Source organism: Sphaerodactylus townsendi, linkage group LG05, assembly GCF_021028975.2.
Source record: "Sphaerodactylus townsendi isolate TG3544 linkage group LG05, MPM_Stown_v2.3, whole genome shotgun sequence".
NCBI classification, from domain to species: Eukaryota; Metazoa; Chordata; class Lepidosauria; order Squamata; family Sphaerodactylidae; genus Sphaerodactylus; species Sphaerodactylus townsendi.
This window is the reverse complement of record NC_059429.1, coordinates 13,312,633-13,337,102: the sequence shown is the minus strand read 5'-3', so window position 1 is coordinate 13,337,102 and position 24,470 is coordinate 13,312,633. Positions and strand designations below refer to the sequence as shown.

At 54.2% G+C, this 24,470-nt stretch overlaps 1 protein-coding gene across 1 annotated transcript; it reads right to left on the bottom strand.

The window, feature by feature from the left end:
• Nucleotides 1-6,220: 6,220 nt before the first annotated feature.
• Nucleotides 6,221-22,980, bottom strand: LOC125433280 (amyloid-beta A4 precursor protein-binding family A member 3-like). Its single transcript, XM_048497783.1, has 6 exons — nt 22,797-22,980; nt 16,775-17,102; nt 13,115-13,961; nt 11,915-11,954; nt 9,082-9,292; nt 6,221-6,329 (listed from the first exon to the last, which is right to left on the bottom strand). The coding sequence occupies exons 2-6, from the start codon at nt 17,059-17,061 to the stop codon at nt 6,221-6,223; spliced, it is 1,494 nt and encodes a 497-aa protein (XP_048353740.1). The 5' UTR covers nt 17,062-17,102; nt 22,797-22,980.
• Nucleotides 22,981-24,470: the final 1,490 nt, after the last annotated feature.

Here is a 24,470-nt window from a genome sequence, read left to right as displayed (position 1 = left end):
GGGGGGGGGGGGGTGGGGGGGGGGGGGGGTGGGGGGGGGGGGGGGTGGGGGGGGGGGGGGGTGGGGGGGGGGGGGGGTGGGGGGGGGGGGGGGTGGGGGGGGGGGGGGGTGGGGGGGGGGGGGGGTGGGGGGGGGGGGGGGTGGGGGGGGGGGGGGGTGGGGGGGGGGGGGGGTGGGGGGGGGGGGGGGTGGGGGGGGGGGGGGGTGGGGGGGGGGGGGGGTGGGGGGGGGGGGGGGTGGGGGGGGGGGGGGGTGGGGGGGGGGGGGGGTGGGGGGGGGGGGGGGTGGGGGGGGGGGGGGGTGGGGGGGGGGGGGGGTGGGGGGGGGGGGGGGTGGGGGGGGGGGGGGGTGGGGGGGGGGGGGGGTGGGGGGGGGGGGGGGTGGGGGGGGGGGGGGGTGGGGGGGGGGGGGGGTGGGGGGGGGGGGGGGTGGGGGGGGGGGGGGGTGGGGGGGGGGGGGGGTGGGGGGGGGGGGGGGTGGGGGGGGGGGGGGGTGGGGGGGGGGGGGGGTGGGGGGGGGGGGGGGTGGGGGGGGGGGGGGGTGGGGGGGGGGGGGGGTGGGGGGGGGGGGGGGTGGGGGGGGGGGGGGGTGGGGGGGGGGGGGGGTGGGGGGGGGGGGGGGTGGGGGGGGGGGGGGGTGGGGGGGGGGGGGGGTGGGGGGGGGGGGGGGTGGGGGGGGGGGGGGGTGGGGGGGGGGGGGGGTGGGGGGGGGGGGGGGTGGGGGGGGGGGGGGGTGGGGGGGGGGGGGGGTGGGGGGGGGGGGGGGTGGGGGGGGGGGGGGGTGGGGGGGGGGGGGGGTGGGGGGGGGGGGGGGTGGGGGGGGGGGGGGGTGGGGGGGGGGGGGGGTGGGGGGGGGGGGGGGTGGGGGGGGGGGGGGGTGGGGGGGGGGGGGGGTGGGGGGGGGGGGGGGTGGGGGGGGGGGGGGGTGGGGGGGGGGGGGGGTGGGGGGGGGGGGGGGTGGGGGGGGGGGGGGGTGGGGGGGGGGGGGGGTGGGGGGGGGGGGGGGTGGGGGGGGGGGGGGGTGGGGGGGGGGGGGGGTGGGGGGGGGGGGGGGTGGGGGGGGGGGGGGGTGGGGGGGGGGGGGGGTGGGGGGGGGGGGGGGTGGGGGGGGGGGGGGGTGGGGGGGGGGGGGGGTGGGGGGGGGGGGGGGTGGGGGGGGGGGGGGGTGGGGGGGGGGGGGGGTGGGGGGGGGGGGGGGTGGGGGGGGGGGGGGGTGGGGGGGGGGGGGGGTGGGGGGGGGGGGGGGTGGGGGGGGGGGGGGGTGGGGGGGGGGGGGGGTGGGGGGGGGGGGGGGTGGGGGGGGGGGGGGGTGGGGGGGGGGGGGGGTGGGGGGGGGGGGGGGTGGGGGGGGGGGGGGGTGGGGGGGGGGGGGGGTGGGGGGGGGGGGGGGTGGGGGGGGGGGGGGGTGGGGGGGGGGGGGGGTGGGGGGGGGGGGGGGTGGGGGGGGGGGGGGGTGGGGGGGGGGGGGGGTGGGGGGGGGGGGGGGTGGGGGGGGGGGGGGGTGGGGGGGGGGGGGGGTGGGGGGGGGGGGGGGTGGGGGGGGGGGGGGGTGGGGGGGGGGGGGGGTGGGGGGGGGGGGGGGTGGGGGGGGGGGGGGGTGGGGGGGGGGGGGGGTGGGGGGGGGGGGGGGTGGGGGGGGGGGGGGGTGGGGGGGGGGGGGGGTGGGGGGGGGGGGGGGTGGGGGGGGGGGGGGGTGGGGGGGGGGGGGGGTGGGGGGGGGGGGGGGTGGGGGGGGGGGGGGGTGGGGGGGGGGGGGGGTGGGGGGGGGGGGGGGTGGGGGGGGGGGGGGGTGGGGGGGGGGGGGGGTGGGGGGGGGGGGGGGTGGGGGGGGGGGGGGGTGGGGGGGGGGGGGGGTGGGGGGGGGGGGGGGTGGGGGGGGGGGGGGGTGGGGGGGGGGGGGGGTGGGGGGGGGGGGGGGTGGGGGGGGGGGGGGGTGGGGGGGGGGGGGGGTGGGGGGGGGGGGGGGTGGGGGGGGGGGGGGGTGGGGGGGGGGGGGGGTGGGGGGGGGGGGGGGTGGGGGGGGGGGGGGGTGGGGGGGGGGGGGGGTGGGGGGGGGGGGGGGTGGGGGGGGGGGGGGGTGGGGGGGGGGGGGGGTGGGGGGGGGGGGGGGTGGGGGGGGGGGGGGGTGGGGGGGGGGGGGGGTGGGGGGGGGGGGGGGTGGGGGGGGGGGGGGGTGGGGGGGGGGGGGGGTGGGGGGGGGGGGGGGTGGGGGGGGGGGGGGGTGGGGGGGGGGGGGGGTGGGGGGGGGGGGGGGTGGGGGGGGGGGGGGGTGGGGGGGGGGGGGGGTGGGGGGGGGGGGGGGTGGGGGGGGGGGGGGGTGGGGGGGGGGGGGGGTGGGGGGGGGGGGGGGTGGGGGGGGGGGGGGGTGGGGGGGGGGGGGGGTGGGGGGGGGGGGGGGTGGGGGGGGGGGGGGGTGGGGGGGGGGGGGGGTGGGGGGGGGGGGGGGTGGGGGGGGGGGGGGGTGGGGGGGGGGGGGGGTGGGGGGGGGGGGGGGTGGGGGGGGGGGGGGGTGGGGGGGGGGGGGGGTGGGGGGGGGGGGGGGTGGGGGGGGGGGGGGGTGGGGGGGGGGGGGGGTGGGGGGGGGGGGGGGTGGGGGGGGGGGGGGGTGGGGGGGGGGGGGGGTGGGGGGGGGGGGGGGTGGGGGGGGGGGGGGGTGGGGGGGGGGGGGGGTGGGGGGGGGGGGGGGTGGGGGGGGGGGGGGGTGGGGGGGGGGGGGGGTGGGGGGGGGGGGGGGTGGGGGGGGGGGGGGGTGGGGGGGGGGGGGGGTGGGGGGGGGGGGGGGTGGGGGGGGGGGGGGGTGGGGGGGGGGGGGGGTGGGGGGGGGGGGGGGTGGGGGGGGGGGGGGGTGGGGGGGGGGGGGGGTGGGGGGGGGGGGGGGTGGGGGGGGGGGGGGGTGGGGGGGGGGGGGGGTGGGGGGGGGGGGGGGTGGGGGGGGGGGGGGGTGGGGGGGGGGGGGGGTGGGGGGGGGGGGGGGTGGGGGGGGGGGGGGGTGGGGGGGGGGGGGGGTGGGGGGGGGGGGGGGTGGGGGGGGGGGGGGGTGGGGGGGGGGGGGGGTGGGGGGGGGGGGGGGTGGGGGGGGGGGGGGGTGGGGGGATGGGGGGGTGGGGGGGGGGATTGGGGGGGGGGGGGGGTGGTGGGGGGGGGGGGTGGGGGGGGGGGGGGGGGGGGGGGGGGCGCGGGGGGGGGGGGGGGGGGCCCCCGGGGGGGAGGGGGGGGGGGGGGGGGGTTTTTTGGGGAGGGGGGGGGGGGGGGGGGGGGGGGGGGGGGGGGGGGGTGGGGGACACCAATCTAGGCCTTAGAGATTGACAGCAAATGGGTAATACCTACAGAGCGGAGTCAGGCCCCGTGTGTACGCAGGTTGCAAAGTTTACGGTAACTCTGGCACAGAAGATATCAACAGTGCTGCCAAGCCCAGCCCTTAAGCCAGCATAGTGTAGGGGGGTTAAGAGCAGGTGCACTCTAATCTGGACAACCGGGTTTGATTCCCTGCTCTGCCACTTGAGCTGTGGAGGCTTATCTGGTGAACCAGATTAGCTTGTGCACTCCAACACGCGCCAACTGGGTGACCTTGCGCTTGTCAACAGTTCTTCTGAGATCTCTCAACCCCACCCATCTCACAGGGTGTTTGTTGTTGGGGGGTAGGGGGGGAAGAGAAAGGAGATTGTAAGCCCCTTTGAGTCTTCTACAGGAGAGAAAGGGAGGATATAAATCCAAACTCCTCTTCTTCTTAGTGCTGAAAGACATACCCAGGTGTTCCTCCTGCCTCAAAAGGGGGAAAAAATCACGCCTATTATCCTAATTTCCTGAATTTTACTGTGCAAATATGGATTATTTTTTTCTTTCCTTGCTTAGAAGAAGAAGAGGAGTTTGGATTTATATCCCCCCTTTCTCTCCTGTTGGAGACTCAAAGGGGCTTACAATCTCCTTGCCCTTCCCCCCTCCACAACAAACACCCTGTGAGGTAGGTGGGGCTGAGAGAGCTCCGAAAAACTGTGACTAGCCCAAGGTCACCCAGCTGGCGCGTGTGGGAGTGTACAGGCTAATCTGAATTCCCCAGATAAGCCTCCACAGCTCAAGTGGCAGAGCGGGGAATCAAACCCGGTTCCTCCAGATCAGAGTGCACCTGTTCTTAGCCACTATGCCACTGCTTAGTCTATTATGTGTCCACCGCTCAAGGAAAAGTGTTCGGCCGGGCTCAGAAACCAGCCCCTGGGAATGTTCAGCCATTTCTCAGACTTCCGAGGTTCCAACAGGCTTGGATATCCACCCACTTGGAAATGTACCTTTAGAATTCAGCTCAGTAATAGCTACCAGGGATGCAGCATTTTAAAATGTCCAGAGCAATTAATAACTATACTCCCAGTAACGGTTACCGAGTTGCTCTGTATTATTCCTGTTCACATATCTCCTGTGCCAGTGGTGTACCAGCCAAAAATGGCACCCAAGGCAGTACCAATTCCCTAGGCAGCAGTGGCGTAGGAGGTTAAGAGCTCCTGTATCTAATCTGGAGGAACCGGGTTTGATTCCCCGCTCTGCCGCCTGAGCTGTGGAGGCTTATCTGGGGAATTCAGATTAGCCTGTGCACTCCCACACACGCCAGCTGGGTGACCTTGGGCTAGTCACAGCTTCTTGGAGCTCTTTCAGCCCCACCCACCTCACAGGGTGTTGGTTGTGAGGGGGGAAGGGCAAGGAGATTGTAAGCCCCTTTGAGTCTCCTGCAGGAGAGAAAGGGGGGATATAAATCCAAACTCCTCTTCTTCTGTTCTCATGTCAGCTCCTGTCTCAGCCAGGGAGGGCAGGAACCGACCTGAGGCCGCAGCTTGGCATGGAGGGAGCCGCCGGGTGCCAGCTGGGTCCTTGCGCCCGGCCGGTGCCCGGCACTCCCCCACGTGACCCATTGGCACGTGCCTGCGGTACCCCATGTCCCCATTGCCGGCACGCCCCTGGTGTGTGAGCGTACACCCTTTGCTGATAAGGAGAATAGGGTGAGACATGACCAACTTGTCCAAATCCACCTCATAAACAAGCAGAATTTGAACCCCAGACTTTCCCATTTTGCAGCAATGTTTCTCAGCTGCATTAATTCGTAACCTTTAATTAAAAAAAAAAATTGAATTGGATGCCTCTGGAAGCTAATTATTGCAGTCAGTCGTTGTTCTGTACTGCTGTAGGATCTCAGGCGTGTCGACCCACAGTTCCTATCCCAATAGAACCCCCACCACCCCCAAATAGGCTACCAGAAGCAAAAAAAAAAAAAAAAAGCATTTACTGAATATTCCCAATTTGGAAAAGGAGGCCCCACGTAACCAAGGTTTTTCTAGAAGCCAATTCCTCGCCCATATTTCCTGATCCAAAGAGAAAAGGGAAAACGCGTCTGAGAAGATTGCTTTATTACAAAGCGTACATGGTTCCTCACAAGTAGAGGGCTTTGCTGAGCTGACCTGAGGCTACGCAGCCTCCAGGTAAGCAGACGTTAACTGGAGATGGGAAAGGAAGTCTGTAAAAACCAACCGAAACTCGGCGGGAGATGTCGCATAGCTAAAAACAATCCATACCAAAAGGCCAACATGGTGATCACGCGGTTAAAAAGATACAGGTAGTTGTGGTTCTTTCAGGTATATGTGCCAAGAGTGGGCTGTATTTGGACGGGTCCGGCTTTACTTGCGCAGCCCAAAGCAAAAAATGAGGGGTGTCCAGAAGCCACGGAGAGAGGACACAGCTCCCCAAGAGAATACGGCGTGAGGGAAATGTTTTCCGGGCTCCCATTTTCCTCAGATTTTCCACCCCAGGTAGCAAGCGAAGTGGGACCACTATAATGTTGCAGGGAGGTTTGGCACCTTCCCCGTGTGCTGGGCTTCTACGGAAAACAGAAAAAGCGGCCACATGTTTTCAGCTGCGAAGCTGGAGGTGTTGACTAACCTAGTTTCTGTGGCCTAGTAAAAGGAGGCCAAGCTGAGATCTGATAACAGCTGAGAGAGGAAGACGCTCTGTCTTCGTCCTCACGCTAGAAAAGTTCCCTTGGCAAGAATCTCAAAAGGCACAGGGGTGAAAAAGGAGAGCTCTTGTGCTTCTCAGCGGCAAAAGAGCCCCGCTCTCCCAAAAATATCTTTCTTTCCTGTATGGGACGCAAGAGACTTTGAGGTTTTTTTGAAAGGAAGGGGGAGGCACAGTTCCATTCAATATGACAGAGAGGGAGGGAGGGACGTAGCCAGTATGGGGCGTCACAGGTCCGTGGCTGGCCCCCAGTCGTAACCGTAGTCCTGGTCCGACTCGGAGTCGTAGACTTGAGCTTGCGTGAACTTCTTCCGAAGCGCTTCGTGCTCATACTCCCTGGCAAGGAGGCAGAAAGGTTACACAGGTTTTGCAAGGCAGTTTTGTTTGTGAGTTTCTTGCAGACCCACAATCCCCCGGCTGTCCCTGGTCTATTTAAAGAATCTGAACATTAGAGCTCTGTTTCACAAATAACCCTATGTATCGTAAGCCCTAGTTGTATTCAATCATTGCTCCAGCAAGCACAGGGGTTTTTGCCCTCCGAACTCAGTGGTGGGATCCAAAAATTTTAGTAACAGGTTCCCATGGTGGTGGGATTCAAACAGTGGGGCTGGGTGGGGCACGACGGGGGCATGGCCGGGCATTCCGGGGGCGGGGCATTAATAATTTCTGTTACTGTAAAAAAACTCTTACTGTAAAAAAAAAAGTTCCTAATTTCCGGCTGGTATCTTTCTGTCTATAATTTAAACTCATTTTAACAAGTCCTATCGTCTACTGCCAACAGAAACAACTACTTCTCCTCTAATTGGCTGCCTGTCAAATACTTAATACTTTCAAATACTTCATTTTGTTTCTAGAAATCAAAAGAAATATACTTTCCTTAAACAAGGAACTTCACCGTATTTCTAAAACATGTTTTTAAAACTGCCCAACAGGGAGAATTATCCCGTTTTCTACCTTCGCTGACCAGCCACATAGGAAACAACAGCACCTTATGATTTTTGGACCGAATGGAATTTCTAACGGGAAAGCAGACCCAATTAGTAACCCCCTCTCGGCACACACAAATAATTAGTAACCCACTCTCGGGAACTGGTGAGAACCTGCTGGATCCCACCTCTGGTTGTAGGGGTTTTGTTTTAAAATGTGGGATACAAGTGCTGGATTCGAGTCCAGTCGCCCTTGACAGACCAACAAGATTTTTGGCGTATGAGCTTTCAATATCTTCTGAAGGAAGTTTTGATTCTTGGAAGCTCGTACATCAAAAATCTCATTGGCCTCTAAGATGCAACGGAACTTGAATCTAGAAGATCTCTCCTGTTTTCCCTCCCATACTCCACACATTTTCGTCAAGAACTCAGACCTGTGCATTTTGGCAAACAGAATTCCCTCAGGTCACTGCTTGAATAAGCCCTGTGGATTGCATACATTTTGAGAAATTGTATAAACAACACTTCGGCTCATTCCGCACATGCAGAGTAATGCACTTTCAAACTGCTTTCAGTGCTCTTTGAAGCTGTGCGGAATGGCAAAATCCACTTGCAAATTTTCGTCAAGAACTCAGACCTGTGCATTTTGGCAAACAGAATTCCCTCAGAATGGCAAAATCCACTTGCAAACAGTTGCGAATGTGGTTTGAAAACGCATTATTTTGCGTGTGCGGAAGGGGCCTTCCTTTCCGTGGGGAGCTTTAGCCAAAAATTTCAGAAATGACGGCAGAGTCTGGTCTTCTAAGCTGAGTGGTAAGTTTCTTGCTTTATGCTCAAGGCTGTGGGTAATGTAGAACAAAATGTACTACGTGTTTGCATTCAATTACCTGAGAATCTGAGCTTTCCTTTTAGGAGCTCAGGGGAAGCTCTAGTACTCTTGGCTATGCTGGCAAGGGTCTGAGTAACCTCTGCTGAAATCCCACGAGAGGAGGCAGAGGCTGGAAAATAGCCAAGTTTTGGCTTGAATTCTAGTGCTCTGCCTGTTCCTGGGAGAAGACAAGCAGTGTAGGTCATGCAAAATGTTCCGTCAGATTGATGGTGATGGGGGAGGGGGGATGATGGGATTGTGACCAGGACTGACTGGTGGAGGGACTCAGAAGTGCCCCCTACTGCACCGATGTGGCTGGCCTCGACCCGGGCCAGGGCCTTCACGGCTCTGGCCCCTGCCTGGTGGAATGCTCTACTTCCAGCTGTCTGGGCCCTGCGGGACCTTGGTGAGTTCCGCAGGGCCTGTAAGACAGAGCTATTCCACCGGGCCTTTGGGGGGGCTAGCCGCGGCTCTACCACCCCCCACTGAGGCTGCCCGTCTTCCATCTTGGCTGGGCCTGGTTCCCATCTCGGGCCCTGCCTTTCCCCCCTCCCTCTCTGGCCTTTGGATCGGGCGCCTGTTTTTAACAACTTTTGTTGTTTTAATTTCTATTCATTTAAAGTAATTGCTGCTATTAGATTTTGATGGGGTTAAGTTATATTTTTGTATTTGTATTTATTTGCTGTCATTGCGAACAGCCATGTTGTGAGCCGCCTCGAGCCCTTTGGGGGTGAGGCGGCCTAGAAATAAATAAATGAATGAATGAATAAATAAATAATTGGAGGATTCAAACTAGGACTGTATGGCTTACTACATCCTATGGGAGCTCTATTTACAGGGGAAAAATACAATCGAAAGGATTCCAAATGTATGAAAGGCTGTCGCACAATGGTGAAATTTCCCTGATAAAAACTGTTTGTGTGAACTCCCCCATAGGTAGGTATACAGAGGAGACTGCTAAAATGGCTGAAATCTAGAGCGGTTGGAGAGAAAAGGGCACAATCTCCAGAAGCAGGGGTCTGCCACCTGTGGCTCTCCAGATGTTCATGGACTACGATTCCCGTCAGCTCCTGCCAGCATGGCCAATTGGCGTACGGCCAATTGGCCATGCTGGCAGGGGCTGATGGGAATTGTAGTCCATGAACATCTGGAGAGCCAAAGGTTACTCCAGAGAAACCCCTGGACTCTCTGGCATTATATCCCACAAAGTCCCTCCCTTCCCCAAATCCCACCTTTTTCAGGCTCTAGTCCGAAAACCTCCAGGTATTGTCCAACCTAGAGCTCGCAACCCTACTTTTTAGCCACCAAACAATATTTCCATTCTGGCCCCCTAATGATATCCCCTTCCGCTGGCCTTACCTTTATCCTGTCCACAGCTTCCTGTGCCTGAGCCATTCGGATATTGGTCGGGGGGGTCCTCTCTGAGATCAGCTGGGTGGAGCCCAGGTACTTGGCCCCAAAGATTACTCCATCTAGTAGATCCTCAGGCTCACAGGGACCTGGTACTGAGGGGCCCAAGCAGGTCTGCTTTAGTAATGCAGTAACAAAAGCAAGTACCACTTTTTACCCAACTCAAGCTTTAAAAAGGAAGTTACTAGTCCTCACGTGTAAACTTTGGAGCCGTGTTTGGTTTGCTCCCGCCCCCAAAGTGCTTAATGATCTGGTTAGACTTCATTTGGATACTTCTAAAGCGCCAGAAAATGTTACAGAAGATTTTAAACGGCCCCCCGAGGAGGGCAAGAAGGCTCCCAGGCTTCTGCCATTCTGCGGAAAGCATAAAACAGAATGTTCTAGAGTGCAGAAGAACTAGAAATGAACATCACGGAATAGCTCAGAAAGGCGCCTTGGTAACGAAACAGCAACACAGTCTAAGATTATTCTAGGCATCATCTTGCTCTTACTGCCTTTTTAAACTCCATTCTGTGCCTTGTAGCTTAAGCACTTGGTTCACATTCTCTTATTCTTTAATCCTGGGCCTTTTCTGCAGCCTCATTTTCCTAGTTTTCCCGTGTGTGTGTGTGTGTGTGTGTGTGTGTATTCTGTTATGTGCATGTTTTGATCCATCTAGTGAGCACATCGATATCACACAAGTTTATTTCTGGCATATCTCCCTGCAGATTTAAGCCGCAGACTTTTAAGCCAGACTTAAACCTGTGTGATATTGAATCAGTCTCTAGAGCAGTGATGGCGAACCTATGGCACTGGTACCAGAGGTGGCACTCGGAGCCCTCTCTGTGGGCACGTGCACACACAGTTTGTCATGTCATGTGGGGGGTGGAAAATCACCCCCCCCCCCCCAAACACACACACATCTAGGCTGGTCTGGGCCACTGAGCACGACATGGGAGGATTTGGCTGGCAGGCCTGGTGCCTGTGCTCAGGGTGGCTGCTTGCCCAAGGGGGGGGGGGCGCAGAGGAGGCAGAGATGCTAGAGAGGCACAGAGCAGTGCGCAAGGGACTTGCTGGAGGCTAGAGCAGGCTGGCCCCTGCTTGAGCAGGTGGGGCGGAGGAAGAGGGAGCCAACCTTTTTTTCTAAACCAAAACCTCAGCATTCAGGTTAAATTGCTGGGTTGGCACTTTGCGATAAATAAGTGGGGGTTGGGTTTCAATTTGGGCACTCGGTCTCAAAAAGGTTCGCCATCACTGCTCTTGAGGGAGCAAAATATGTGCTGAACTAACCCCCTTCCCTCAGAAACTGGAACACAGAAAGGAAGAAGGCCTTTTCCACACACACCGCTTTTTGCCATGTTAAAGACATTTTTGATCCCAGCGTTTACAACGAAGTTTCTTCACACTCTTTTTTCCCCCAGATACAACAGAGAAAAAATATTTTGGAAATGTTTCCAAAACCAAAAGGGCAGGGGACAGTGGGGAACTCCATGGAGGAAACGTTTTATTTCCAGCCTGAAAACATTGAAAATGGCATATGCAGAAAAGGTCATAAATAAGAATGTGGAAAAGTCCTAGTCTTATTGCATTATTCATTGGATGTCTTATGCTGTTCTGGATGAATTTCTCTTGACATTTTGTAATCTGCTGGGAAGGCAGGCTATAAATAAATAAATAGGGAAATTTTTTAAAATACTGATCCCTGCTTAGAGGCTAACAACCTGAATTTAAACAGGAGTTAAATAAAAGGAAAGTGATGTGGCAGGCAGAGGAACTGGTTTGTGGTGTCCCAGGTTCTAATTCCTGGTTGCAAATGTTGTGGAGGTTTTTGTTCAGTTTTAATGGTTCCTACGATGTACAGTGGAACCTCGGTTTTCGTTGGTAATCTGTCCGAAAAGAATCGATGAAAACCGAAACCGATGAAAACTGAGGCAAACTTTTCCATAGGAATCAATGTAAATCCAATTAATCCGTTCTAGGCACTCCAAAACACATACCAAAACCACATTTTTTTGGTGAATAAACATAGTGTTTAATGCTGAAAACAGTAACAAACAATAACCCTAGGACCACCTTCAGAGCCAGTGGACCAATGTCACACCAGAAAGCTGTCCAAAGAGGTCTGTTTCTGACGCCTCTTTAAGATTTGACTGAAATGGGGCAAGACATTGTCATTAAACAAGTTGCAGACACAGCCTGCAACAGCTTTGTCCGGGTGATTTTTCTCCAAAAAACCCTGCACTTTACTGCCAATCGATGAAAACCGAGGCAAATCGATGGAAACCGACACAAATTTTTCGCTGAAAAAATCGATGAAAACCGAAACTAACGAAAACCAAAGGCAATGAAAACCGAGATTCCACTGTATTTTTATTATGTATGTTTTTAGCCTATTAGCTACCTTGGTAGCCCTGATAGATACAGAATAAGAAAGACAGACCTACTGAGAAGCCTACCTCACAGGGCAGTTATGAGGGGAAAAAGGACAAAAGGCACACACAATATATATATGGTGACCCACTTGCAGTTGTCTTACTGATGTGCTGTTCCTCATTTGAAATGCATTTTGCAACTTGTGTGAAGACATACCCTTTAAAAGTCAGAAGGAGGTGAGACAGAACGAAAACAATATTTTCCCCCCAAAATGGTTGCTGAATTCACACCAGCTAGACTTCACGACTTGAGTTCCCTTGTCTGCACTTGGCTCCTGTGACTAGTAAACAAAATTCCTCACTCACCTTCCTTGTAAGCCGGGAAAGAAGACAGATCAGCTTTATTCTGATAAAAAGAAAGAAAGAAAGTGTTGGTCCCAAATAACTCTGGGCAGAGATGATATGCTTTCCATTTAGGAGTGGGGATCCAAATTCTGGATCAAACTGGATATTGACAATGCCATTAGTCAAGAGTATGACACTGGAATTAGAACAGTGGTTCTCAACCTTCCTAATGCTGCGCCCCTTTAATACAGTTTCTCATGTTGTGGTGACCCCCAACCAGTGGTAGGATCCAAAAATTTTAGTAACAGGTTCCCATGGTGGTGGGATTCAAACAGTGGCGTAGCGCCAATGGGGCTGGGCGGGGCACGACGGGGGCGTGGCCAGGCATTCCAGGGGCGGGCATTAGTAATTTCTCTATTACTGTAAAAAACTCTTACTGTTAAAAAAAAAGTTCCTAATTTCCAGCTGGTATCTTTCTGTCCATAATTTGAACTCGTTATAGCAAGTCCTATCGTTTACTGCCAACAGAAACAACTACTTCTCCTCTCATTGACTGCCTGTCAAATACTTAATACTTTCAAATACTTAATTTTGTTTCTAGAAATCCAAAGAAGGATACTTTCCTTAAACAAGGAACTTTACCATATATTTTAAAATATGTTTTGAAAACAGCCCAACAAGGAGAATTATCCCGTTTTCTACCCTTCACTAACCAGCCACATAGGAAACAACAGGACTTTATGATTTTTGGACCTAATGGAATTTCTAACGGAAAAGCAGACCCAATTAGTAACCCCCTCTCGGCACACACAAATAACTAGTAACCCACTCTCGGGAACTGGTGAGAACCTGCTGGATTCCACCTCTGGTTACATCCCCAAATCCCTCCCTTTGCCATCTTTCTCCCTCCAATTTCCCTACGCTCAGCTCCCTCAAGCGATGTTCTTTCTCCCTCGCTGCCCTTGAGGATCGGAGCCCCCTCACGGGACCTGTGCCTGAGGCTGCCCCCGTTCCTTCTGCCCTCAAATCCTTTCCCCTGCCCTTCTCGAATGGACCTGAACCAGTACAATTCTCAATTCTTCCCTAACTCCTCCCCCTTGGTGATTGTAGGCCTCTCAGGGCAGGGAGCCTGACGTCCTGCACGCTGTAAAGTACAGGGCCTGCTGAGGGCTGAGGGGTGACAAGATGGCTGCCCGCTGAAAGACAACACAAGGTACTCACAGCCACGTCTGCAGGGGGAGGTGGCTCTTCGCTGTGGCTGGAGCCTCCCGCCACTGTTCTCCATTTTGGCGCCAGGGAGTTCTCACGGCTGCTGGACTTCAGGCTAGAATCCGGGATATTGGGGTCTTCTTCACCAGTAGCGCCTCTTGCAAAACACCGATGGGGCTCTGTCATGCCCAGCTGGTCGAAGCTCTGAAGCGTGGGTTCTGGAGATCTCTCAAGCCACGCCGGCGTCTCCAGCGAACTAGCGCTCTCTTTGTCCTGGGCCACCTGGCCGCTCGTCCCTGCCACCGCGTCGGAGCAAGCCAGCAGGGTCTGGTCGCTCGGCTCGGTGGCGCTCCCCCCTTCATAGCGCAAGAGGCTCAGCAGGTCCTCCTGGTCGGCCTCCACTGAAAGCAGCCTGCGGCTCCCCCGGCTCCTCCACCCGCGGGCAGATCGCAAGAACCGGTGGGAAGCCGCCCCCAAGTCACGCCTCATGGCGAGGTGCAGCGGGCAGGGGGCACATTCCCCCGGCAGCCCCTGGCATTCAGGGCTGAGCAGCGGGCCTCTCTCGTCCTCTAAAGCCTGGCCCTCTTCCCCATCCAAGGTAGGGGAGAAATAATCTTCTGCGTTGGGTGAGCCGTCGTGGAAACTGGGGCTGAGTCTTTGAAACTGGGCCAATAGGCTCTGGTCGGCCTCCAGGCCATCTCTTCTCTCCTCTCCCTCTAAATCCATGAGCTGATCAGCACCAGGCGGGGCCTCAGGCCTGCCCGCATCCTCCAAGTCCTCGCCCGTATTCCTGGCCCAGCGTGTGCCGTGCTCCAAGGCCACGGTGTTGACAGGTTCTCCCACGGCTCCCTCCACATTCCTGCAGCAGCCAACGCAAAAGATGCGGGCCGGAGGGGGGTAGGGGAGGAATCAACAGAGATAGTGTTAGCACTGAATGAAAAGAGACTTGGAAAAAACCGATCGCAGGAAGCGGCAAGATCTGCATAGAAGAACCAATAAGTTGGTCTTTGCATATGCAAGTCACGGATCAATACAACAGCAATTCATCTTGGCTTGCTTGCTTTTTTAACAGCACAATCGTCTATTTCGAATAATCTGGCACCTGTTCTGCATCAGAATATTAACAGACATCATAAAACTAGCTTTACCACCTAGAGAAGCATGGGGTTGAACAGGGAGAGATGGTTTTGGACTGAGAACATTCCTTTGACGGAAGGAGAACACACATCCTGACATGGTTTGGCAGACGGAACTGTCCTGCTGTCTCCCAACAGACCTACCCATTCATGTCTGCCTGGCCTCTATGGTAGCCAGGCAGCAACTGAGGTAGCCTGGCAGTATACAGGATCTTGCCCCAAGAGTGTGATGTACCAGGCCAACTCCACATAGCTCAATAAAGATTCAGCTCAAGATTCAGCTGTCTAGTTAGGCTATCTGTCAACTGCCAGGATACATAGTTGTGACATTCCTGTAGCAGGAGAGGAGGATTTCTGGCTCCATGCTCATCGCTGGCTGAGCTTTCTAGAAGTCATTTTAGAAAGGGAGCAGAGAGCCCCATGCTTATCAGAGCAGATGTCTTAGGAGGGCTTGGATTTCATTTCAACAGATATTCAAGAAGAAGAAGAAGAAGAAGAAGAAGAGGAGGAGGAGGAGGAGGAAGCAGCAGCAGCAGCAGCAGAAGAAGAAGAAGAAGAAGAAGAAGAAGAGGAGGAGGAGGAAGAAGAAGCAGCAGCAGCAGCGGAAGAAGAAGAAGAAAAGAGGAGGAGGAGGAGGAGGAGGAGGAGAGTAGTTTGGATTTATATCCCCCCTTTCTCTCCTGTAGGAGACTCAAAGGGGCTTACAATCTCCTTGCCCTTCCCCCCTCACAACAAACACCTTGTGAGGTGGGTGGGGCTGAGAGAGCTCAGAAGAACTGTGACTAGCCCAAGGTCACCCAGCTGGCATGTGTGGGAGTGCACAGGCTAATCTGAATTCCCCAGATAAACCTTCACAGCTCAAGCAGCAGAGCGAGGAATCAAACCCGGTTCCTCCAGATTAGAATGCACCTGCTCTTAACCTACTACGCCACTGCTGCTCTACACCAGGGATCCCCAATTTTTTTGAGCCCGCGGCCAACTTTGGAATTCTGACACCACGTGGTGGGCGCAGCAACAACATGGCTGCTGCAGAAGGCGGAGCCAGCCATAAAATGGCCGCCACCGCTTACCTTCAGTCACACAGTGAAGATCCTTGTCTTGTCGTGGCAGCTGCTGCCAAAGCCACATTTTAAAAAAAATCTGCACAGCCAATCAAATCTCCCATAGTCAAACAGAAGACCTGCTGGGCAAAAGCCCTACCTGGCTGCATCCATATCATGAAAACACTTAGCTGGCATCAGAAAAGATGGCAGGTGTTATGGCGCCCATGGGCACCACATTGGGAATCCTTGTTCTAAAATATTCCCTCCAACTATCTGTTTTATGTATGGTCCAGAACTGGTTGTTTAAAAGATAAGTCAACAGTGGAGGTTATGAAATTGTATAAAAATAGAATGTTAATTTTTAAGGAAAAAGAGAGAGAGAGTGTGTGTGTGTGTACACACAGAGAGATTAGGATTATGAGGGATCATCTAATCCCCCTCAGCCATTCCTCCTGGAGGGACATTGATAATTTACATCTGTCCACAAGTCACTGCTCTCCAAGTGCCTCTTTCCAGTCCGCAAGTACATCTAGAACAGTGACTCATGCAGAAGCACAGTAGGGAGGGTGCCAGATGTAGAAGAAAAGTAGAGTACTGTTATTCCTTTAAAATAGGCTGACCAGACGTCCCGCTTTTGGAGGGACAGTCCTGCCTTTAAACAATTTGTCCCGCATCCCGCGGGTTCTTCAAATTGTCCCGATTTTTGGAAGGCTGCCGCACTGCCTTCTGGGGCGCAAGGCAGTGCGGCAGCCTCCCTCGCGCGCGGCCGCAGGAGCTCATGGCCTTCTGGGGCTTGCCATTTGCTGCCCTGTGACAGGGCAGCAAACGTGGCTAAGCCCCAAAATGCTGATGTGCTCTATGCCTGCGACGACGCTGTCATGATAACCGCCGTTTTTCCCCGGATCACAAAGGTGACCATCTGGTCACCTTACTTTAAAAGCAAAGTAAAAAGTATATTTGTGTTTATGTGTGACAGGAGGGAGGGAGGGAGGGGGGGAGGGAGGGAGGGAAGGGAGGGAGGGAGGAAGGAGGGGGGGGAGGGAGGGAGGGAGGAAGGAAGGAAGGAAGGAAGGAAGGAAGGAAGGAAGGAAGGAAGGAAGGAAGGAAGGAAGGAAGGAAGGAAGGAAGGAAGGAAGGAAGGAAGGAAGGAAGGAAGGAAGGAAGGAAGGAAGGAAGGAAGGAAGGAAGGAAGGAAGGAAGGAAGGAAGGAAGGAAAGGGCTATCAAGTCTGTCTTGGGAAATATCCAGGAGATTGGGGGGGCACAGCCTGGGGAGGGGGGAGGTTGTAGAGGGGAGGAGCCTCAGCAGGGTATAATGTTGTAGAATCCACCATCCAAAGGTGCCATTTTCTCCAGGGATTCGATGACTGTCATTTGGAGATCAACAATAATTCCAGAAGACCTCCAGGTTTCACCTGGAGGATGGCCACCTTAGAGAGAAAGAGAGAGAACAAACAAAAACAGTTAAGGGAAAAGTGATTTATTTGTATTCACCTGGAGCCCTCTTCTGCAGTTCCCTGCAGACTGGTGCTTTGAGGGTCTGAAAGCCGTCTGGTCCCTTCCATGTTGTCTGGATCTTTCCGTGTCTCAGGATCACCCAGCCTGGATTCCACATTGCCAGAAACAGCCTGCTGTGGTGGGATGAAGTGAACGTCTTCTCCCAGGTTGTGAGGTGGAGTTTCTTCTGCCCCTGTTGCGTTCTCCCCCAAATCCATGGGAGGAGCCTCCAGGGGCTCTGTCGGCGTTTCGGGTACTGGGACCGTCTCTGACTGGACGTCCATGGCGGTCCTGATCTTTCGGCCGGCTGGGGACAGGAACAACCCTACACTTGAAAACAAAAATACTTGATTGAGTATTTCGAACTTGGAGCCGAAATGTCCGTGTTGGTCTCTTCAGAAGCAATCAGCCACAGGGTTTTTCTGAGGAGAAAATGGATTGGTCGCAGGGAGTGCCAGCCCTGTGCTTTTGGGAATCCCCTTCGATAGATTAACAGCTGCCAGATATCTTCACCTATTGATCGAGGCTCAGTGGCGTAGGGTACACACTCTTGCTAGGTGTAATGTTCTACCTTCCTCCTTCCAACAAGGACGCCATCTTGGGATTCCATATAAAGATAGGAAATGCCCATGTGACCTGGACCGTGTGGAATCTGTAACCCACATGTTGTTATAGAAGAAGAAGAAGAAGAGTTTGGATTTATATCCCCCCTTTCTCTCCTGCAGGAGACTCAAAGGGGTTTACAATCTCCTTGCCCTTCCCCCCTCACAACAAACACCCTGTCAGATAGGTGGGGCTGAGACAGCTCTGAGAAGCTGTGACTAGCCCAAGGTCACCCAGCTGGCGTGTGTGGGAGTGTACAGGCTAATCTGAATTCCCCAGAGAAGCCTCCACAGCTCAGGCGGCAGAGCTGGGAATCAAACCCGGTTCCTCCAGATTAGATACACGAGCTCTTAACCTCCTACGCCACTGCTGCTCCCTACTGTTATACTGTCCCTTCTATGTTCAAGATAGGGAAAAGTACATAACCCCCTTCTTGTGTGAAAGGGAAGGGGCAACGGATAAACTGAAGGTGATATCTCTTCTAAACAGTCATTGCTATGCGGTGTGCTGGAACCTGTGGCCAAATTTTTAAATGGTATAATCTTAAATCGTTCTAACGCGTGTTAATTGGAATGCTGGGATGTTATGCTTTTGTTTATTTACAGGCCATTAAAGGTATTTGACTTTGACTCTGAGTGCCAGCCATTCCAGATTACTCAGAGGAATTCTGGCACCTGAATAAAACACATCTGAGAATGGAATTCGGCACTGGGCACAGAAAACCTCATCCTTAAAATGGTATGTCAAGTCAATCTGTGGCAGACCAGCATATAAAACTGTATGAAAGCAGGCAGGACAGGCAGGGTTTGGTGAAATTAGAAGCCAGAAGGATAGAAGAAGAAGAAGAAGAAGAAGAAGAAGAAGAAGAAGAAGAAGAAGAAGAAGAAGAAGAAGAAGAAGAAGAAGAAGAAGAAGAAGAAGAAGAAGAGAGGGAAGGGAGGGGAGGGAGGAGGGAGGGAGGAGGAGGAGGAGGAGGAGGAGGAGGAGGAGGAGGAGGAGGAGGAGGAGGAGGAGGAGGAGGAGGAGCAGCAGCAGTTAGGATTTATATCCCCCCTTTCTCTCCTGCAGGAGACTCAAAGAGGCTTACAATCTCCTTACCCTTCCCCCCTCACAACAAACACCCTGTGAGGTGGGTGGGGCTGAGAGAGCTCCGAGAAGCTGTGACTAGCCCAAGGTCACCCAGCTGGTTTGTGTGGGAGTGTACAGGCTAATCTGAATCCCCCAGTTAAGCCTCCACAGCTCAGGCGGCAGAGCTGGGAATCAAACCCGGTTCCTCCAGATTAGATACCCGAGCTCTTACGCCACTGCTGCTCCAAAAGACCTCTCAGAATGCCACGAGAAAGGTGGGGGGTGTTCTCCACATACCCTCTTGCATTCCCTGTAGGGAGTCGAATGGGCTGCTTCTTCATAATGCCCACAATGGGCAAAGGTAAAAAACAACAACCCAGTCATCAACTAGAGCAGTCCCTTTGGTCTGTCTTTGTGGTATTTTCCAACATAGAGCTGGCCAGAAAAGGAAGATTCAGCAGGAAAATTCTGAACGACAGTACAGAATGAAAAAACATCCACTGTTAGGACTATTATGTCCCTAGTGTAGTGGTGGCGAACCTATGGCACGGGTGCCTGAGGTGGCACTCAGAGCCCTCTCTGTGGGCATGTGCAAACAGAGTCCCCCGCCCACATGTAGGCTGGCCTGGGCTGCTGGGCTCGATTATTAGCATTAAACCTAAGACCTAGTTTTGGGGAAGAAGTAGGTAACCCTATTAAGCGCTGTTGAACCCCACTGATTTTCATGCGAAGAACTAAAGCGCGATCCTTTACCTGGGAGTAAGCTCAGTTGCTGGCAACGGGGCTTGCTCCTGAGTAAACCCTCCTAGGGTCGTGATTCACCCGTTGGAAGAGTTGCACGGTTGCTTCAAAGCCAAGCCACCGACTGCCACCAAGCTTACTCCCGAGTAACGCACGCCTCGGAGCCAACCGTTTTTTTCTAAACGAAAACCTCAGCATTCAGGTTAAATTGCCGTGTTGGCCGTTTGTGATAAATAAGTGGGTTTTGGGTTGCCATTTGGGCGCTCGGTCTCGAAAAGGTTCACCATCGCTGCCCTCGTGGGACCGAGACATGTGGAATCAGAACTGCACTCTATGACAGAGGTCAGTTCCCCTGCAGAAAATGTCTGCTTTGCAGGGTGGGTTTTACGGCATTATACCCACTGAAGCCCCCCCACCCCACCCTTTCCAGCAAGAGCCAGCGTGGTGTAGTGGCTAAGAGCAGGTGCGCTCAGGTTATCCAGATTAGATTCCCTGCTGGGCCACTTGACCTGTGGAGGCTTATCTGGTGAGCCAGATTAGCTTGTGGACTCCCACACACGCCAGCCGGGTGACCTTGGGCTAGTCACAGTTCTTCGGAGCTCTCTCAGACCCATCTACTTCACAGAGTGTTTGATGTGAGGGGGGAAGGGCAAGGAGATTGCAAGCCCCTTTGAGTCTCCTTACAGGAGAGAAAGGGGGGATATAAATCCAAACTCTTCTTTTTAGTCCATCTTCTTGCTTTTCTGGTTTCTTGTGCCCCTACCAGTTTGCACATGCCCATGCGCTATTTGCTATCTGAGAGCTGCTGAGAGTCACTCTCCCCTGCCGCTCCCCCTAATCATCCAGACCCCATCCCGACTTCATATGAAAACCAGTTGGATGACTCAGCTCCCAGGAGAGGCAGCGTGGGGTAGTGGCTAAGAGCAGGTGCGCTCTAATCTGGATAACCTGATTTGATTCCCTGCTCGGCCACTTGACCTGTGGAGGCTTATCTGGTGAGCCAGATTAGCTTGTGGACTCCAACACACGCCAGCCAGGTGACCTTGGGATAGTCACAGTTCTTCGGAGCTCTCTCAGACCCATCTACTTCACAGAGTGTTTGATGTGCGGGGAGAAAGGCAAGGAGATTGCAAGCCCCTTTGAGTCTCCTTACAGGAGAGAAAGGGGGGATATAAATCCAAATTCTTCTTCTTCTTCCCTTGCTGTACCCTCAACATCAGCAGAACTTCCCGACCTGGTGTTGGCAACCCTACATCTGTGTGGAACCCAGATGCCTTCCTAGTAGGCACCGCCATTTCGTAACCAGCAAGATAAATTGGAGGCAATTTAGTCACTCCTTTAAAATTGACCTGCTGAGACCAATCATCATCTCCCCACGAGGATCTATATACACTGCAATACAAAACGTCCCTTGCAGTTAAAATAATCTTATTCAGATTAAGCCTCCCCCCATTCCCACCCCAATCAGATCAGAGGCTATGGGGCAAAATGGACAGTCGCTACTCCAACCAGATATTTGAAATCGACGCAATAAACCTTGTTTATTTGCTTCACAACAAGAAAACCAGTGGTGGGATCCAAAAATTTTAGTAACAGGTTCCCATAGTGGTGGGATTCAAACAGTGGCATAGCGCCAATGGGGCTGGGCGGGGCATGACGGGGGCATGGCCGGGCACGACGGGGGCGGGGCATTAATAATTTCTCTGTTACTGTCAAAAACTCTTACTGTAAAAAAAAGTTCCTAATTTCCAGCTGGTATCTTTCTGTCCATAATTTAAACTCATTATAGCAAGTCCTATCGTCTACTGCCAACAGAAACAACTACTTCTCCTCTCATTGACTGCCTGTCAAATACTTCATACTTTCAAATACTTCATTTTGTTTCTAGAAATCAAAAGAAGGATACTTTCCTTAAACAAGGAACTTTACCATATTACTAAAACATGTTTTTAAAACAGCCCAACAGGGAGAATTATCCCGTTTTCTGCCTTCGCTAACCAGCCACATAGGAAACAACAGGACTTTATGGTTTTTGGACCTAATGGAATTTCTAATGGAAAAGCAGACCCAATTAGTAACCCCCTCTTGGCACACACAAATAATTGGTAACCCACTCTCGGGAACTGGTGAGAACCTGCTGGATCCCACCTCTGAAGAAAACTAATCTCACATTTCAAAAAGTGGATTAGTTCAAGTTTTGGAGTTCGGTGGAATGGAAGAAAGATGCTTTGAGATATTTAGAGGTATGGCTAGGAATCGCGCATGAGTGCTTATTAATCACATCCTTGGAGAGGTCGGCTAACACTTACAGCGAGGGACAGAAAATCCTCAGGCGTTCAACTAACAGCAAAAACATGACGCCACCTGAATTCTTGAAAAAAATATATAGAGGTGCTATCATACTTAAAGCAATAGCACTGGTAAATTTCTCAGGCATTAGAGCTCAATTCCTGTTTAGAAAAGGGTTAAAACAACAGCAGCGATAAATAATCAAATAACCCCAAACAAATCGTTCAAGCTTCCTGGATAGGGTCACTAAATAGCGCACATTTCTTTCTCGGAAGACTCTGGGCAACGAAATGTTGCAGTATTTTTGAAAGGGAAATAGTATTACTGTTCAGGTTTTTTAAAATATTGTCATCATTCTACCAAAAACACCCTGGAAAATCTAATGGAAGTTTTCCGCCCTTCCTTGGCTCAGCATCGTGAAATACCATGCCAGTATTGGAGGGGCGGAGCTGTTTGCTTGGTGAAAAATATGCAATTTATTGCAGACCTGAAGTTGAAATGGATGGGAAACATTCAAATTAATATATTGTCGAAGGCTTTCACGGCCGGAATCACTGGGGTGCTGTGTGGTTTCCGGGCTGTATGGCCGTGTTCTAGCAGCATTCTCTCCTGATGTTTCGCCTGCATCTGTGGCTGGCATCTTCAGAGGATCATCAGATCAGGAGAGAATGCTGCTAGAATATGGCCATATAGCCCAGAAACCACACAGCACCCCATTCAAATTAATATTTCATCAATTGGAGCAGTCCCTTCGGGCTGTCTTTGTGGTGTTTTCCGATGTAGAGCTGGCAGCCCACTCAGCTAGCATCCAAGGTGGAGCGGCGACTCAAATCTGGTCCCCAAACCCCAGTCCAACACTCTAACCACTACACCACACTTCCTCTCAGTCGTGTCAAACTTTATTCCAGCAGCTTTCCAATTCGGGCCCGTGCAGCGCTTCAGGACAGTATCTTCTGGACAGTAACAAATATTGTTACGCAACGTGCAAGGTGCAAATCTAAGATGTAAAACTGCACACTTTCTTCTCCCAGGGAGTAAAATCGCACAGATTTCAGATAGATTGGCTTTTAAAATACCCGGGGATATTTATTTGCAATTCAGTCCGAAATCCTATGCAAGTATCCTCAGCAGTAAGTCACACTGGGACTTACTTCCAAGTAGACACGCACAGGAAATCGCGAGCATGTAGCAGAACTGAGTTCTGAGAAAGAACTTTTTTAGAATGAGTTGCATCTCGACATCAAAGTTACGCTCCCCCCCACCCCACCCCACCCCAACATGTAAATAAATATTTTTAATAACTTGGGCACAAGCTTACTTTTAAGAAAAGTTTCTCAGAGAGGTGATGCGAGAGGAAATTTAACTCTTTGTGGGCTGCAGTCTCTTCAAAGCCTTTGGGGGGAGGGTTCGGCAATCCCGGGCTGGGTCAGGACCACTTTCGTGTACTTTTAAAAGTCCTGCCTGCCACTCTTTTCTTCTCCCCCTGCCCTTCCTGTTGCTGTTCTAGGGAATGGAGCATGTGCTCACAAAGGATTCTGGGAGATGTAGTTTTTTGTCTTTTGCTGGTCCCTCCCTCCCTCCCTTGCCAGAAGGGTGTTGCTTGGAAGCAGGCAGGAAAAGGATAAATAATGTGGGCGTTGGAGTGCCTTCCGTACAAGGAAAGGCTTAAGAATATGTGCGGTTTTTTTTGCAGATCTAAAGTTGGGACAAGAATTGGGTTGCCAGCTTTCAGGTGGAGCCTGGAGATCTGGCGGAATTAGAACTGATCTCCAAATCACCCAGTTCAGATCCCCTGAAGAAAATGGCAGCTTGGGAGAGTGGACATTATACATCAGTGACTCTCCTCTCCTCTCCCCGAACCCGCCCCCCCCCCCCAAAAAAAAAGTCTCTAGGAATTTCCCAACCTGGGTTTGGTGACCCTATGGCAGTGGTGGGATCCAAAAATTTTAGTAACAGGTTCCCATGGTGGTGGGATTCAAACAGTGGCGTAGCGCCAATGGGGCTGGGCGGGGCACGATGGGGCGTGGCCGGGCATTCCGGGGGCGGGGCATTAATAATTTCTCTGTTACTGTAAAAAACTCTTACTGTTAAAAAAAAGTTCCTAATTTCCAGCTGGTATCTTTCTGTCCATAATTGAAACTCATTATAGCAAGTCCTATCGTCTAGTGCCAACAGAAACAACTACTTCTCCTAAGTTGCAGCAGAGGAATATGATGTATACACACGTAGTACAGCTGCATGTGAGTACTTACATGCCTATACATTCCAACTCTGTGGCTGACACATTTTTTGCAGAGGCAAGGAAAGGTTTTAGATTCGTGCTCTCATGCAGCTCCCATTCATTTCAATGGTCTTGCTCACAAGAATTTCGGTGGGGGTTGCACTTTGAATTTTTAGGATGCGTTTGTTTGAGTCCCGATCCTTCCAATCAGGAATGTTGTGACCAGATCCCCAAGGGAAGTTTGGAGCTTCGCACTGCAACACTTTATGCTGCATGGCAATAGGAAGTAGAAAGAGATTAAAAAAAAAAACTACTTCTCCTCGAATTGACTGCCTGTCAAATACTTAATACTTTCAAATACTTAATTTTATTTATTTATTTATTTATTTATTTATATACCGCCCTCCCCCAAAGGAGACTTTCCTTAAACAAGGAACTTTACCATATTTCTAAAACATGTTTTTTAAAACAGCCCAACAGGGAGAATGATCCCGTTTTCTACCTTCGCTAACCAGCCACATAGGAAACAACAGGACGTTATGATTTTTGGACCTAATGGAATTTCTAACGGAAAAGCAGACCCAATTAGTGACCCCCTCTCGGCACACACAAATAATTAGTAACCCACTCTCGGGAACTGGTGAGAACCTGCTGGATCCCACCTCTGCCCTATGGTATACCACAGTTCTGTTCAGAGTGGAGAAAATGGATGGAGAGATCTTTTTCTCCCCCTAACTACTGAAAATTGGGGACGTCAGATGAAGAAGTAGA

Coding starts and splice junctions, on each gene's coding strand:
- LOC125433280 (XM_048497783.1), bottom strand. CDS start 17,061: ATGGACGTCCAGTCAGAGACGGTCCCAGTACCCGAAACGCCGACAGAG. Junction 13,962..16,774: donor ACTGCAGAAGAGGGCTCCAG/GTGAATACAAAT, acceptor TGGCTGCTGCAG/GAATGTGGAGGGAGCCGTGG. Junction 9,293..11,914: donor TTTCCCGGCTTACAAGGAAG/GTGAGTGAGGAA, acceptor TGGGCCCCTCAG/TACCAGGTCCCTGTGAGCCT.